Consider the following 17,173-nt stretch of genomic DNA (forward strand, 5'->3'; position numbering starts at 1 on the left):
GAAAGACAGAGAGAAACATCGATGTGAGAGAAACACATCGATTGGTTGCCTCCTGCACAAGCCCCCATCAGGGCTGGGCCAGGGAGGAGCCTGCAATCGAGGCATGTGCCCTTGATCAGAATCGACCTGGGACAGTTCAGTCTGTAGGCTGGCGCTCTGTCCACTGAGCGGGTAGGGCGAGCAGGTGACTTTTGAGCGGAGACTGAAGGCAAGAGGCTGGCATCATGGGAAGACTGCGGAAAGGGCAATCCTGATGGAAGGCACAGCAGGTGTGAGCACCCTGAGGCCGAATAAACTTGGTGAGTTGTAGGAACAGATCAGAAAGCAGACCAGGGTGTCAGGAGCAGAGAGAGCAGTGGGGAAGGGAGAGTGGAAGGAGGATGTGGGTGGGGAGAAAGGCAGGCCCCAGTGGGGCTGCTGTCCTGGGGGTGGAAGGAGGTCATGAGGCTGAGGCGCCTGGCACAGCCCAGAGAATGCAATGGATATTCAATAAACGTTCCAGCTCATGCTGGAGAACTGGGGAAGCTGACTCAGCAGGACTCCGGGCTCCTTGGAGGACAGGCCACGGCTTCTGACCAGGGCAGAGCAAATACCCACCGCGCCGGGCCACAGGGCTGCGGCTTTCCGGGCAGGCGAGACCTGGTTGCCTCCTGCACAAGCCCCCATCAGGGCTGGGCCAGGGAGGAGCCTGCAACCGAGGCATGTGCCCTTGATCAGAATTGAACCCGGGACTGTTCAATCCGCAGGCTGGCGCTCTGTCCACTGAGCCAAACTGGGTAGGGCAAGCAGGTGACTTTTGAGTGGAGACTGAAGGCAAGAGGCTGGCACATGGGAAGACTGCGGAAAGGACAATCCTGATGGAAGGCACAGCAGGCGCGAGCACCCTGAGGCCGAATAAACTTGGTGAGTTGTAGGAATAGATCAGAAAGTGGACCAGGGTGTCAGGAGCAGAGAGAGCAGTGGGGAAGGGAGAGTGGAAGGAAGATGTGGGTGGGGAGAAAGGCAGGCCCCAGGGGGGCTGCTGTCCTGGGGGTGGAAGGAGGTCATGAGGCTGAGGCGCCTGGCACAGCCCAGAGAATGCAATGGATATTCAATAAACGTTCCAGCTCATGCTGGAGAACTGGGGAAGCTGACTCAGCAGGACTCCGGGCTCCTTGGAGGACAAGCCACGGCTTCTGACCAGGGCAGAGCAAATACCCACTGCGCCGGGACACAGGGCTGCGGCTTTCCGGGCAGGCGAGACCTTGTTACTCCCCCCAGTCCCAGGAAAACCTCAAACTACGCAGAGCTAAAGCCTTGCCATGGACCCGAGGCGGACGCAGATGGCTCTCGGTAGAGCTTGCTCTCAGAGATGGGAGACCCAGGGAAAAGGTTGGGCTCCCCTGCATATGCAAGGCACACGGTGTGGCTTCCTCCTTCTGTGGGGGCTAATGGTGTCCTCCCAGGAGGGTAACTCAGTTACTAACTCCCAGGGCCTGGGACTGTGACCTGTTTGGAAATAGCGTTTTTGCAGATGAATGAAGTTGAGGTCATACTGGATTATGGGGCCCTGAATGAGTGGTGTACTTATAAGGAGAAGAAAACATGGATACAGGCCCTCACAGGAGAAGGCCCTGTGAAGGTGGAGGCAGAGGTTAAAGTGACGTGTCCACGAGCCGAGGGATGCCAAGGAGTGCCAGCCGGCACCAGAAGCTGGAAGAGGCGGGAAGGACCCTCCCTGGGAGCCCGAGGGCCTCAGAGGGAGCATGGTCCTGCTGGCACCTTGACTTCGGATGTCTAGCCTCCAGAAGCGGGAAAGAACCCATTTCTGTGTCTTAAGCATCCGGTTGGCGGTACTTTGCTATGGCAGCTCCAGGAAACGCATGCACCCTTTCAGGGTGAAATAAAAACCCCTCACCCGGAGGTCATGGTTTGATTCCCGGTCAGGGCACACGGCCGGGTTGCAGGATTGATCCCCACAGTGGAGGCCGGAGGCAGCCGATCACTGATTCTCTCTCATCATTGATGTTTCTCTCTCTCTCTCTCTCCCATCTCCTTCCTCTCTGAAATCAATAAAAATATATGTTTAGAAAACCCCTCACCTGGGCATCCCTCAGGAGGTGGCGTCTGTGAACCCTGTGGGTGTACCAGTTGGGCTCTCACACTGCACTCCTTACCAGGCTGAGGTCTTCCTTGCCCCAGTGCCCAGGGCACATCCTGTTCCCTCTGCCTCGAGGGCTGCTTCCTGCTTCTAGATGTTCTGTTAACACATTAAGCACCGAGCCTGTTCTGTCTTCCTTTCTGTTTAGCCCGCGATATCCGATTTCACCGACATGCTGGCGACACCAGTGCCTGACCGGTCCGGACGGAAAGTACAGTGTCAGTCACCGGTGACTGACATGGCACTCAACGTGTTAAGATTAGGACTATAGCAGAATAAACATTTATAAACAACCAGAGCCCATGGCCACTGGGGTCAGACATCTGGTCCTGCACCTGCCCCTCTTTAGCTATGAGACCCTGGTCCAGCCCTTCTCCACCCTGGCTCTCAGTTTCTCCACTCAGCCTCCCTTCAGTCCCGATCCTGCTCCTGCCGGCCTCAATGCCTATACATGTGTCGCTCTCTCGGTTTGGAATGCTCAGCCTTTACCTGCTCAGACCCCACCCAGGCCCTCTCCAAGGGCCGAGAACCCACCTGCAATTTCTCAGTGGGTTGTAAGGTTAAAGGGGACAGCCTGTCTCTGCCCCAGACTGTGAGCACCCTATGAGGGTGGCTGCCTTTTTAAAAAAATGTATTTTATTGATTTCAGAGAGGAAGGGAGAGAGAGATAGAGACATCAATGATGAGAGAGAATCACTGATCGGCTGCCTTTTGCATGCCCCATACTGGGAATGGAGCCTGCAACCCGGGCATGTGCCCTGATGGGGAATCAAACTGTGCCCTCCTGGTTCGACACTCAACCACAGAGCCTCGCCGGCCGGGCTGAGGTGGCTGTCCTGTTCTCCACGTGTCCCCAGCGTTTCACCCAGGGCCGGGCATACAGTCGGTGCAGATCATTAGACTGAATTAAAGGAGAAAACTAGGCAGTGAGATAGACAATCCCCAGGCTGCCCTCACCTCAGACTCCATAAGAATCTGCAGAAGGGCAGGAAGTGAAGGAAGAGACTGCAAGGTAATGGCAGCAGGAGGGGGCTGTGGGCACGAGAAGCGTGAAGACGCCCCGGGGAAGGGCTCGCTGAGCTGGAAGGAATAGAATGGTGGGTTGTCTGGCACCAGACAGAGGTGCTTATGTTGAAATGCAGCTGGACGCAGCATCAAGGAGCTGCACTCACTTCTTCCAGAATGAGGAAGACAGAGCCTTGGCAAGGCCCCCTCACCACGCAGGGCTGCACAGCGAGGCCACTCTCTTGCAAACACTGAACTGCTGAAAAGAGAGAGGGACCCTCTGCAGCTGGGGGAAACTTACTTGAAATTCACATTTGCAACTGCCATCAGCCCCATTTTTGTCTCCACAGCACTTTCGAGAGGGGCTACCTTTTAAAATATTGGGAGGGGGGCAGAAAAAGGTACTAGAGTGAACAAGACACAAACAACTAGGAAAAGCCCGGCTGGCATGGCTCAGTGGCTGAGCATTGACCTATGAACAAGGAGGTCATGGTTCGATTTCTGGTAAGAGCACATGCCCAGGTTTCAGGCTTGATCCCCAGTGGGGGTGTGCAGGAGGCAGCCAATCGTTGATTCTCTCTCATCATGGATGTTTCTATCTCTCTCTCCCTCTCCCTTCCTCTCTGAAATCAATCAAATATATATTTTTTAAAAACCTAATAGGAACAATACTGAGGGTGACAATGACTCTGGGCAGCCTTCATCATTTAGACAGCCCATCTTAACCATCCGGCCCCACACACCTCATTGAGTTCTCACAACTTCCTGAGCCAGGGATGATTGCCCCTATTTTACAGATAGGAAAACTGAGGCGCAAAGATGCTTGAAGAGTTGCCCAACGTGGCTGAGCAAGCCTGTTGGGGTTTGAATCAGAAGGTTCTCAAAGTCCAGGCCCAGGAGTGCTTTGGTCTCAGCAGAGGCCAGAGATGCTAAGACCGATCAAAGACCCATCGGAACCCGGACATTTGGTGCTGGAAGGAACCTACTGCAATCACCCCATCTGATCCCACTTTTTACGGGAGAGGAAACAGACTCCTCCCCCGCAACAGGAGCTCGTGACTGCTCTCAAAGCCACTTCCTGTCCATTTGGGAGCCTTTCTATTTTACTTTTTTAAATATATTTTTTATTGATTTTAGAGAGGAAAGAAGAGGGAGAGAGAGATAGAAACATCAATGATGAGAGAGAACCACCAATTGGCTGCCTTCTGCATGACCCCCACTGGGGATTGAGCCTGCAACCCAGGCATGTGCCCTGGACTGGAATCAAACCCAGGACCCTTCAGTTCGCAGGCCGACGCTCTATCCACTGAGCCAAACCAGCTAGGGCTCTATTTTATTTTTTTTAAATATATTTTTATTGATTTCAGAGAGGAAGGGAGAGGGAGAGAGAGATAGAAACATCAGTGATGAGAGAGCATCATTGATCGGTTGCCTCCTGCATGCCCCTTACTGGGGAATCGAGCCTGCAACCTGGGCATGTGCCCTGACCAGGAATACAAACCCGTGACCTCCTGGTTCATAGGTTGATGCTCAACCACTGAGCAACACTGGCCGGGCTAGTCTTTTTAACGACATCAGGACTTCCTTGCTAGAAAACGATCCTTCATTTGCCCAAACTGCCAAGTCTGGGTGTCTGGAGATCCCTTCCCCAGGCATTAGCACTCCCTACCTTATAGAGTTGACGAGAAAGACTTCTAGGAGGGAGTGTGGAGAGGAAAGAACATTCTAAAGGTGAAAGGGCAGGAGGTTGGCCCTAATGCAGTGGCCATCTCTTACCCAAAATACTTCTATTCCTGGAGACAAACTGCTACAGACGACAGTACTGAGCAGACAAGAGATCTCAGCTCTTCTGAGAACTGGCCCCTCTCGCTATAAAGATCCACACACACCTGTGCAAAATATAGACTGAAAATGACTAGCTTCAAGGAGAGGCTAAATTCAAATTCATCTGGGGCTCACGCCCTCCACAGCGCAGCTTCCCCTTGGACACAGTCGAGAGGGAGCCCAGGACCTCTCCCACAAGCCCGTCTAGCCTTTGAACGGGACCAGTTGTAAAAAGCGTATCTCGGACCATTTGAGTCCACATATCCTATGTTGGAGTCAAACCTGCGTCCCCTTCATGCCTGTGGTTCACCAGCTTAGTTTCTGCCCTCAGAGCCCTTGGCAACAGATTTCTGGAGCTGGAGAACCTCTTCAAAGTCTCTTCCAGGGTGAACACGCTCAGTCTCTTTGTTCCTTCCCAGGTGGTTATGTAACTAACTCTTGGTCATCACCTCCTGGGGGTAAAGTCCTTGCATTAAAGGGGGAGGGAAATGAGTGGTTGTATCCAAACAATGAAATAGGGGAGCCTGTGCTGAAGATGGTTTGTGTTATGCTAGCAACGCCTCGCTGGAGGAGAAAACAAGAGAAGAGAGAGAGGAGAGAGAGAGAGAGAGAGAGAGAGAGAAGGAGGCCTGGTGGTTCTTGCATGTCAGCAGTGGATGCTGCTCAGGGCTTTCTTCCTACTTGTTTTTATTCCTTCCGGTGACTGTCATTCATTCATCCTATCTATTGAGCACCAACTGTATGCCAGGCTCTGTCATCATGCTAGCATACAGCAGTGGTCAAATCAAAGGCCCCTGCTCTCGTGGAGTTCCCTTTGGGGGAAAATGGACTTTAAAAAAAAAAGAGAAATATATAAAATAATTAGTGTAGTAGATAGTATGGGTCTCCTACAGCTGCTATAACAAATTACCACAAACTTTGTGGCTTAAATCAACACAAGTGTATTCTCTTATGATGCTAGAGGCCAGGAGTAAGTATGAAATCAGTTTCACTGGGCTAAAGGCAAGGTGTGAGCAGGGCTAGTTTTTTCTGGAGGCTCCAGGGGAGACTGTTTCCTGCTTTTTCCAGTTTCCAGAGGTGCTTGCATCCCTTGGTTCATGGCCCCTTTCTCCCATGACTCCCATCTGTTACTTCCATCATCATAGCTCAGTGATGGCGAACCTTTTGAGCTTGGCGTGTCAGCATTTTGAAAAACCCTAACTTAACTCTGGTGCCGTGTCACATATAGAAATTTTTTGATCTTTGCAACCATAGTGAAACAAAGACTTATATTTTGATATTTATTTTATATATTTAAATGCCATTTAACAAAGAAAAATCAACCAAAAAAATGAGTTCGCGTGTCACCTCTGACACGCGTGTCATAGGTTCGCCATCACTGTCATAGCTCCTACTTCCATAGTCAAGTCTCCTTCTGCCTCCCTCTTATAAGGACCACCTGGATAACCCAGGATCATATCCTCATTTTAAGTTCCTTAACTTAATCACACTTGCAAAGTGCCTTTTGCCACGAAGGGAACATTCTCAGGTCTCAGTGATTAGGATGTGGGTATCTTTGGGTGCCGTTCTTCAGAAACTTGGGAGAGGATAATAAAGGGGCCAGGAGGTCCTCTCTGAGCAGGTGGCCTGTGGGCAGAGACCTGAAGGAGATGAGGGAGGCAAGGGTGTTTGGGGAAGAGTGTTCCAGGCAGACGGAACAGCCAGTGCTAAGTCTGAAAGTCAGAGGCAGCCAGATACGGGTAAGGAACTGGAAGGAAGCTACTGGGGCTGGAGGGGCATGAAGGGGACAGATAGCGATGGCAGTAAGCTCAAAGAAGCAGGCGGAGGCCGAACCCCGGATTCTCTGTGGGATGGGCATTTGCCCCAGGGGTTTAAGCAGGGGGTATGACACAGTCCCTCTGACTGCTGCAGGTAAAAATATCACCCGATTCATGGGAACCCAGGTAAGACTATTATAATAGTCCATGAAATGGGTTTGCAAGAATGTTTAGAATTCTCAAAATAGTGTGGAAATGGGAGCTTTTTAGGGGTAGCGGGTGGGGTGGAAATCAATCTTAAACAATGTAGCAAATATTAATTGTGGGCCTGGCCTGGTCAACTGGCAGTTCTCCCGCAACCCACCGGGGAGAAGTGCTGGGCCCACGGCCTCCACGGCTGACACAGAGACCTGGGGAGCTGTACCTGGGAAGACCTTCATCCTGCCATTCGTCCTTCACATCCACGTTTTCCATCCGGAGTGTGGCTTCTGTTGTCCCCATGGGATCAAGTGTGGCTTGAAGCAGGGATGAGTTCTGAAGGAGAGCCACGGATGGAGGTTTTACTGGACAATCATCATCATAACAACCCCTCACCTGTGTTCAGCATTTCAGATCCATCTGCAAAGAGCTCTTGCACCCATCGTTTTACTGAATCATTGCCCAGCCCCATGAGGCTTCCCGTTTCACAGGTGATAAAACAGAAGAACACCCATGTGGGTCTGGAGTTTGAACCCAGGTGAGAGACTGGGGCCCCAGCTACAGGCTCCCCTCCGCCTAACACTCTGAAATCCACCTTCCTCAGAGCTCATCACCCTTTCATTATCTTAGTCTTCAACTGGGAAGCCATAAAGCAATTAAACTCATTTATACTAAAGTGTTGATGACTAATATACTTAAGCTTCCTTGCTGGGATTGACACTTTCAAACAGGACCTGGTCAACCCCAACCCATCTCTCCAACTCATCTCTATCTGCTCCAGGCCACCTACACTGCCCCTTTATCCCCCCCGCCCACCACCCAAAGAAGAAAATCTTGACAACTTGCTGACCTGAGGGCTAACGAAGGCAGTGTGGAAAGTGACTGGGGTTGGGAGTCAGGATCATAACTATTACCAACCACAAAATGCCAGTTTTGTTTTTCTTGTTCTAGGAGCTGGCTGAGGGCAGGGGCGGGGGGGACACAGCACTCTAGATGATGGCTTAAGTGCTGGGCTGCCTGGGAGCAGAGCCAGCTGCTGAATGAGATTGAATTTGGGTATAACCTGGGGTATGGCAGACTCTCAGGCCATTCACCTCTCCCGGCTTCAGTTTCCCTGTTTGTAAATGAAAGAGTTGTGCTAGAAATAATCTCTATGATACCTTCTGGGCATAACAATCCAGGATCGTAGGACTCAAATGACACCATAGGTTCTGTGCTTTTAAACCTGCGGTTCTCCACTGGGGACAATTCTGACCACCCGCCCCCCGCCCCCAGCAGCAGCAGGGAACACGTGGCAATGCTTGGTTGTCACAACTGGAGGGGGGTTGCTCCTGGGACTGAAAGGGTGGAGGCCAGGGATGATTCTCAACACCCTGCAGCGTCCAGGATATGATCATCTGGCTCCCAGTGCCTATAGATCTGAGATTGAGAAACCCTGTTTTCATCCGCAGATCTGTGACAGGATTTCAGGCATGGCTTTGGCTGTCATTATAGAGGACCTGCTGTGTCCTTCATCCCATTCTCCCACCCTCCAAACAGCTCCAGTGTTGTTAGCCTCAGGCCCCTCACCTCCAGCCAGCCCCTCACCTTCCCTGTTGCCCAGCCGCCCCTCTGTGGAGCCGGTGCATGGCCAACAGCTGAGGTGTGACATCCCAAGCCCTGCCCGCACTGGACCACGGTCCCCGGAAAGGGTGAGGGTCTGCATTTGGGATCCTGGCTCAGAGAGGGAGGACCCAGGTGGAGCCTGAGGCCGGTGAGGGCCAGGCAGGGAGGGAGAGGATGGCTGCAGTTCGAACCCGTTCCCCACTTCCGTGAATGTCGTCATTCATTCATGGACAAGGGACAGTGAGACGCAGTTCGCCAAAAAAATAAATAAAAATCTTCCTGACCGCATGGGCAACCACGACCACCCAGAACCCTACTGCAAGGGAGAGGTCAGCGCAATGGAACTTCATTTCCTGCCGGAAGGGAGGGGTCTTTTGCGTCAGTTTTCCTTATTCTGAGTTGGGTGTGACCTCAGCCCCCAGGAGGGACCCCCACCCCCCCGTCCCCCACCTCACACACACATACCTACAGCCCAGACCTGGGAGCTACACATGTTGCCCCAAGGTCCTCTACATGTGGGTGTGGGTAGGCCCCCGAAGGCCCTGTCCACTCCCACTCTCCCATCCTGACTTCACATTGAAGAATGGCAATGAGGCAAAGGCTGGGAGAGGGAGAGCTGGGAAGTGTTCCTTTGCGCGGTTGTGCTGAATTATTAGCGCATCACAGTCAAGACCAGAGAGAGGAGGAATCTGCCTTCAGCCACCTCCCTGCCTCCCACCCCATAGGCAAGCCTTGATGTACACACTCTCCAAGCCTTCTGCCGGATCGCTCCCAGGCCTATAAATAGGAAAGGCACAGAGGGGGGAAGTGGGCATTCCGGTCTGGTAGGAAGCGTTCGGAGAGGGGCTGCGGGTTTTAGCCGCCGAATCTCCAAACGCGTCCTGAAAATTGTGCGGTTCTCTGCCTCCTGGTGAGAGATAGGCATGGAAGGGGAACGGACGGAGAAGCGGATGGGTTCCCACCCAAAGAGTCAGGACCGTGGCTCTCGCTCCCCACCAGCCCCGTCAGCCAGAAGGGGGGCTGCAGCAGCAGATGCCTGGGGCACCCCGCCCAGCAGGGTGGGGGAAAGCGAGGTGGACTCACCTCCGCGGTGAGTGCTGGTTCCCTCCGAGGCCTCTCCCGGTTACGCGCAGACAAAGGCGAGCCCTGCGCGGCTGCAGCCCGGCATCCCCGGTCTTCCCCGCCCGTCCGCGGGCTCTCAGAGCATCCGAGGAAGATGCGCGCAGGGGCGGACTCTGCATCCAAGCAAGGTCACCCCGAGCGACGTGGCGGGCGCGGAGGGCGCTTTTGTCCCGGGGCGCGAGCGGTGTGCAGCTAGCTGTCGGCTCCCCCGCGCTCGGAGGCAGCGGCGTGCCCGGTCATCGTCGCAGCCTGTGACTCTCAGGTATATTCTGCGTTCCAGCTCGCAGCCGTCAGAGGCTCGGCTTCCGTAAGATGGTTAATTACGCCGCTTTTGTGTGCGGGGTGGGTCGGTGGGGGCAGGGCTGCCCGAACAGCACAGCCCCCTGCCGGATCCGCGGCTCTCCATTGGCTGGGAGGGGACCTGTCCGAGAGCCTCACCCGCCGCAGAAGCGGAAATGATTGTCCTGATGGCGCATCACAGATTTAAAAACAAAACAAGGAGCAAACAAACAGATAACCCGATGGCGGCGAAGGCCTCATTCCTTCGATTAAGAGGGAAGGAGGGAGGAAACGATGTCCTCAGGACCCGGGTTGGCGGTGCCTCAGCCGGCCACTCCCTATGGATTGAGCCGTGAGCCTAGGACCGGGCGGGGCGTGTGCTGGAGAGACTAGACCTCACCGGGCTCGCTCGCTCGGGCCGCGGAGGGAAAGGCGCTCCTCGCAGTGGTGCACTGCGGTGACCTTGACCGGCAGGACTTCGGGAGGCTGCAGAATGGTGTAGAGCTCACAGTGCATCCTCCGAAATCTGACCAGATGCGGGGTTGAGCCCTGGATCGGCTTCAGTTTCCTCATCTGTGAAATGGAAAAAACGGTCCTGGCGTTTCAGCATTTGATGAGATAATGCACGGGAGTGGTTAACGCGGTGCAGGAGCACGAGAAAGGCTGTATACATGTTTCTTGCTTACTGTTTTTTAAAAATAATTTTTAAAAATTGATTTGAGAGAGAGAGGAGGAGGAGGGGAACGAGGAGAGGGAGGGAGGGAGAGAGAGAGAGAAAGAGAGAGAGAGAAACATCGATCTGCTGCCTCCTGCAGGTACCCTGACTGGGGATGGAAGCTGAAACCTGGGCATATATGCCCTGACTGGGAATCCAACCGGTGACGTTTGGTGCACAGGGCCACGCTCAACCAACTGGGCCACACAGGCCAGGCTCTTGCTTACTTTTTAGACCTGTAGCAGGTTGAATAGAGCCTCTTTCCCCCAAAAAGATATGGCCATGCCCTAACCCATGTGACCTTATTTGAAAAAAATAGTCTTTGTAGCTGGAAGTAAGTTAAGGATCATCCTGGATTTAGGATGAGCCTTAAATCCGATGACAAGTGGCTATGAGAGAAGAGAAGGGAAGGGGACATGTGAGAGAGGAACACCATGTGACCAGGAAGGCAGAGGTCAGGTGATGCATCTATAAGCCAAGGAACACCAACAATTGCAGAGGCTGGGAGAGAGGCCTGGAATAGATTCGCCCTCACAGCCTCCAGCAGGAGCCAGCCCTGCCAGCACCCGGACTTTGGACTTCTGTTCTCCAAAACTGCAAGAAAAGAAACGTCTATAGCTTTGAGCCATCTGGTTTGTAGTCCTTTGTTATGGCAGCTAATATATGACCCCAAGTAGGACCTGGTAGGAACTTACGCTTATTCTTCTCTCCAGCTCCTTAATCACCACTGTGGTATTTGCCTGTTCTGTGAACACATCAAGTTTATTCCCACCCCAGGGCCCTTGCACATGCTGTTCCCTCTGCCAGGAACGCTTTCCCCCCCGAAAGTTCACATTATTCAGGTGTCACCTCAGAAGTATTCTCCTCAGAGAGGCCTTACCTTATCACCCCCTACCTTGCCTCCTACTCCATCCCCCTACATCCTATTGTCCAGTCTGATTTTTTAAAGTATATATACTTAGATTGTGGTACAATGTGGTACATAACATAAGATTTGTCACTTTAACCATTTGCAAGTAAGTACACAGTTCAGCGGCATTAAATACATTCACATTGTTGTGCAACTATCCCCACTATCTAGTTCCAGAACTTTTTCATCACTCTAAAGGGAAATCCCATCCCCATTAAGCCCTCCCTCAATTCCCCCTGCCCAGCCCCTGACACTCATGAATCCACTTTCTGCCATATATAATGTGGGTTTGCCTGTTCTGAACATTTCCTACAAATGGAACCACACACTCCATGGCCTTTTGTATTCGGCTTCTCCCACTGAGCATCATGTTTTCAAGTTTCATCCACATGTACCGAGTGTCAGAGCTTCACTCCTGTTCATGGCTGAGTAATATTCCAGTGTGTGGATGGACCATATTGTATTTATCCATTCGCCAGTGGTTGGACACTTTTGTTGTTTCCACTTTTTTTGGTTATTGTGAATAGTACTGCTGTCAACATGGGTGTCTATGGACTCATTGAGAAACCTGATGATTTTTCCCCCACAGCACTTCCCACTTGAAATGATTTACTTGTTTCTTTGTTTATTGTCTGACCTTCCTAATTAGACTATAAATTTCAAGGCAAATTAGACGTAGTGGGTCTTGTTCACTGCAATATTCTCTGTAGAGGGCAGCTGCATCTGACACAAAGGAGATGTTTGGGAAACGTAGGTAGGATACATGAATGCTCGTTCCCGTCATGGGTACCACACAACACGATTGTGTGGCTGCTTCCCTCACAGCATCAAGGTATGTACCGCTCCAAGCCAAAGGCATAAAGCAACTGCCCCACAGCAGAGGGGGATTGGAGCCCAGAGCCTGCAGCACAAGATCTGGACTTTGCACCTCCTGGCTGGAGGAAGTGGAGCTCTGGGAAAGATTCCTGTGTTACCTGAGTGGGAAATTCAGACGAGTCCTGTGCTGGGCACTGGGGTCTGAAACACAAATAAGACTTTACTTTCATAGGACTCCCACTATGAGAAACAGATGGGCAAAGGGATCTGGGCTAGTTTAGAGACATCTTGGAAGCAGAGTGGCTTGGGGGGAGGGGTGTGCATGGGAAGATATCCCAGGGCAGTGAAGATGTGGGTTAGACCCTGAGGACTGAGGAGGAGTTAGAAGGATGGAAAGGGAGAGAAAGGCAGTCTGGACAGAGGGCTATTTGAGAAGCCCAGCCTCTCCCCGATGAGAGGGCGCTGGGAGCTGTCCGTGGTGCTGCAGCAGCAGCCACTCGGGAGCCCAACTTGAGACCTAAGCTTGGTGTTTGTATTTTAAATTGCGTTAAAATATGTATAACAGAAAATTTACCATTCTGATTATTTTAAGTGTAAGGTTAAGTGGCATTAATTACATTTCACAACTATCACCACCATCCATCTCCCCACCTTGTTCATCTTCTCAAACTGAAACTCTTTCCCCGTAAACACTAATCCCTCATCCCATTCCCCAGTCCCCCATAATGTAAGCTTCTTGAGATCATAGATGTTGGAGTTTGTTATTACTGAATCTCTAATTCCTAGACCAGTGTTTATAACTGGGAAGTGATTCTGCTCTCCCCCACACCCAGGACATTTGGTGATGTCTGATGACATTTTTGGTTATCACGACTTGAGGGATGCCAGTGATCCTGGCATGGAGTGGGTAGAGACCAGAGATGCTGCTCTACACCCTACAATAGACAATACTCCACAATAGGGAATTATCTGGACACAAGTATCAACAGTGCTGGGGCTGAGACCTAGAAGAATTCCTGAAACATAGTTGGTTCTCAGTAAAGTTGTTAAAGCATTGAAATTGTTAAACCTCCTCAAGTCTCATTTTCCTGGCTTGCAAAGGGGATTAATACGAGTACATTTGATCCTCATCACTTGTTGTTTTCTTATTTGTGAGTTTGCCTACTGGCTGAAATTTATTTGTGACATTTGTAACCCCCAAATCAATATTCATGGTGCTTTCCGGGTCATTTGCAGGCAGCCCAAAGCGGTAAAAAATTTGAGTGCAGGTTCCCTCCTGCTCTGTCCAGACTGTAAATGACTTCCCTTTTTGGGGTTTATTTAATGCTGTGCTTTTGCATTTTTTGTGATTATTGTTGGTGATTTCACTGTTTATAATGGCCCCCACTCATGTCGCTGAAGAGCTGTCTAGTGTTTCTAAGCACAAGTTGGCTGGGATGTGCCTGATGGAGAAGATATGAGTATTTTTAAAAATATATTTTTTATTGATTTTTTTTTTTTTTACAGAGGAAGGGGGAGGGATAGAGAGTTAGAAACATCGATGAGAGAGAAACATCGATCAGCTGCCCCCTACTGGGGATGTGCCTGCAACCAAGGTACATGCCCTTGACTGGAATAGAAACCTAGGACTCTTCAGTCCGCAGGCCGACGCTCTATCCACTGAGCCAAACCGGTTAGGGCAAGATATGAGTATTATATAAGCTTCATTCTGGCATGAGTTATAGTGCTATGGGCTGTGAGTTCAATGTTAAGGAATCACAATGTATATCAAGGTGTCCTTAAACAAAACATACACATAAAACAAGGTGATGTACTGATCAGTTGATAAAAATGTTGCGACCAGAGCCTCACAGGAACCCAACCCTGTATTTCCCTACAAGCAGTGGTTCAGTGTTTGCTATTCAGTGTTTGTACCAACTTTATAGAATGTAACTACTGCCGATAATGAGAACTGACTGTACCTACTTCCGAGGGCCAGTGTGAGGACTAGTTATGATGGTGCAGGTAAAGCATTTAGCACAATGCTTGTAGTCAATATCAGGAAAAGAGGTGTTATGTAATCCAGGGAAAACAATTAAAACAGCTCTGCTTTTGTATAAAGCATGCAGCCTTCATCTAGTTAGAGCTGCAGGGAATTGGAGGGAGGCCATGTATCATTACCACGCTGGGCTTTAGCCAGCACATGGAGGGAGAACTGTGCTTGGCAGATTGTTCCTCGAGGCCACACATGGTCATAAAGACACAAATGGAAGAATGCCATCTGCTAAATCACCCAAAGGGCTTTCCTTGGCACCCTGGGCTTGCCATGGTTTCTGTCCAAGAATTAACTGGCCCCCTGCTTGCTTAAATTAAGGGGCAAAAGAATACCACTCTACCACAGTCAGTAAATGTACTTTTTTTGGCCTTTTATAAAATTAATTTTAAAAAATTCGAAATAATTTTAGAATCCCATGTGGTTGTAAGAAATAACACAGAGAGATCCCGTGTATCCTTTCCCCTCCAAGTTACCCAATGGTAACATCTTACAAAATTATATTACAATTTCACTATTGCTTTTGATAGTCAAGATTCAAAATTTTTCTATCACCCCAGAATCTCTCATGTTGCCATTTTATAGCCACTTCCACTCCCCATCTCCTGTTCCCATGTCCTTAACCCCTGGAAATCACAAATATGTTCTCCATTTTTTATAATTTTGACCTTTCAAGAATTTTATGTAAATAAAGCCATAAGACTTTTGACATTGGCTTTTTCCACTCAGCATAATTATCTAGAACTTCATCTAAGTGGTTGTATGTATTAAGAGTTTATTCCTTGCCCAGGCCAGGTAGCTGAGTTGGTTAGATCATCGCTCCCAATATGCTAATGTTGCGGGTTCAATCCCTGGTCAGGGTACATACAAGAATCAACCAATGAATGCATAAATGGAACAACAAATCAGTGTGGGTCCCCCCTCTCTTTCCCTCCCTTCTTCTCTCTCTCAAATCAATCAATCAATCAATAATAGAGAGTTTATTCTTTTTTGTTGCCAAGTATTCCATTGATATGAAATGTCTAGAACAGGAAAATCCATAGAGACAGAAAGCACATTGGTGATTGCCAGGAGCTGAGGGAGTGACTGCTAATGGGTACAAGGTTTCTTCTTGGGGTAATAAAAATGATCTGGAGTTAGTGGTGATGGTGAACAACCCTGTGAAGGTACTGAAAATGATTGACTAGCACACCTTAAATGGGTGAATTGTACAGTGTGTGAATTATATCTCAATAAAGTTGTTATTAACCAAGAAAATGCCATACTTGTAATTAATAATTTGGTTATGATCTGCTTCCCTGATTCGAAGTTCTTGAGGACTGGTACCATGTCAGTGTTGCTCACTGCTGCCTTCCCCAAGATGACCTGGCCTGTGCCAACTGATAATCGCTGGCGTCAATTCAATAGCAATAGGAATCTCAAATTGAGGTGCATTATAGAAGAAACCTTTATTTAGTGCAAAACAGCTCAATTGTGATACAGCACACTGTGAAAACAGCATAATTGTGAGATAGACCTGGGGCCAGGCCCCTCTCTGGCTAAACAGCTCTGCTCTGCTCCTTGCTAGCCTGCCTGGAAAAATCGGTGTTTCAGCTCAGTGAGGGAACATCTCTGATGGAAAGGAAAAGTTAGCTCTCTCAGCCAATGGGAAGTGGCTTATATGGACAGAAGTCCCCACTCCTAGTCCCTGATGCAAAGGAAGACTCCAAATCCTACCAGTTTGATTGGTCCAAAAGGCACTATCCTGATTGGTCAGAATAGAGCCTGTGGTTGAGCAGAGCTGCACAGCTCCGATTGGATGGGCAAAGAAAGACTCAATTCCTGTTGGTTGAAATAGGATTCTAGGAACTCCTTTATAAGGGCTGGTTCAGATGGCAGAAACACAGTGCAGGCAGGTGGTTCAGTGCAGGCCTCTCCCTGAAGCAGTTTGCATGAGAGGCCTTGTGTAAAAATGGCTGCTAGGCTTGCTTTATCTATCTATCATCTATCTATCTATCTATCTATCTATCTATCTATTATCTATCTATCTATCTATCTATCTATCTGTCTATCTATCTATTTTTGGTAATTTGAGCCCTATAAGCCATCAAGAGCCCTTCTTAATATCTTCTTTCTCAGGGTCCACACCTGTAATAGGTGGGTCAAGAAATATCTCTCAAAATTTATTTCACTTAGAGTAGGTTTCTCCACATCGGCTCTAGTGACATTTGGTCAATAACAGGAAAAAGGATGTTATGTAATCTCCCTCTTGGGGGGCCACTCTGGACACTGTGGGGTGTTAAACAGTACCTCACCCCCTCCATTCCTCAGTCAGGAAAACCACAAATGTCCCCAGATACCACCTAACGTCCCCTGGGGCATATCACTTAGGTAGAAAATTACTAATTTAGAGCCACTAAATTTTAAGTGTTGAGTGGGGCAGTGCTTGGGATGAGAGGCCAAGAAGGAGGCCCGCGAGGCAGAGAACCCCCAAAGCTGAGTGGTTAAAGGGAAGGCGGGGCTCCGAGATGGGGCAGGGCTTGAAGCTAGGGGCGGGGCTTGAGCCCAGACTCCCCACATTTGGGTGGTCAAATGGAAGGCGGGGCTCTAAGGACCCGGGTCCGGGACATAAAGCTGGACTCAAGCAAAGACTTCGGATATGGAGCAAGATGCGGGGGTCTCTCAGTATGGGGCGGGGCCTGGGAGTGGGCTGGGGTCCGAGCCAGAGTCCTCGGAGGCGGAGCCGTCGGCGGGAAGGCGGGGCTCCGAGTGAGAGGCGGGGCGTGTGGGG

At 50.2% G+C, this 17,173-nt stretch overlaps 1 protein-coding gene across 3 annotated transcripts in view; it reads right to left on the reverse strand.

Annotated features, from left to right (window-relative positions):
- The window catches only part of ATCAY (ataxia, cerebellar, Cayman type), a 33,969-nt gene extending 23,445 nt beyond the window's left edge, over window positions 1–10,524 (reverse strand). The window contains exons 1-2 of one of the 3 annotated variants that reach the window (XM_014533442.1): window positions 9,613–10,524; window positions 7,151–7,260 (exon numbers count right to left, since the gene is read on the reverse strand). In XM_014533442.1, the coding sequence (XP_014388928.1) occupies window positions 7,151–7,227 (77 nt within the window). In that variant the 5' untranslated portion in view covers window positions 7,228–7,260; window positions 9,613–10,524. Of the gene's footprint in view, window positions 1–7,150; window positions 7,261–9,612 lie in introns of those variants that run through there. The other 2 variants (XM_014533447.1, XM_014533440.1) reach the window with 2 other exon arrangements.
- Between the last annotated feature and the right edge of the window lie 6,649 nt (window positions 10,525–17,173).

Source organism: Myotis brandtii, unplaced genomic scaffold, assembly GCF_000412655.1.
Source record: "Myotis brandtii unplaced genomic scaffold, ASM41265v1 scaffold122, whole genome shotgun sequence".
Classification (NCBI taxonomy): Eukaryota; Metazoa; Chordata; class Mammalia; order Chiroptera; family Vespertilionidae; genus Myotis; species Myotis brandtii.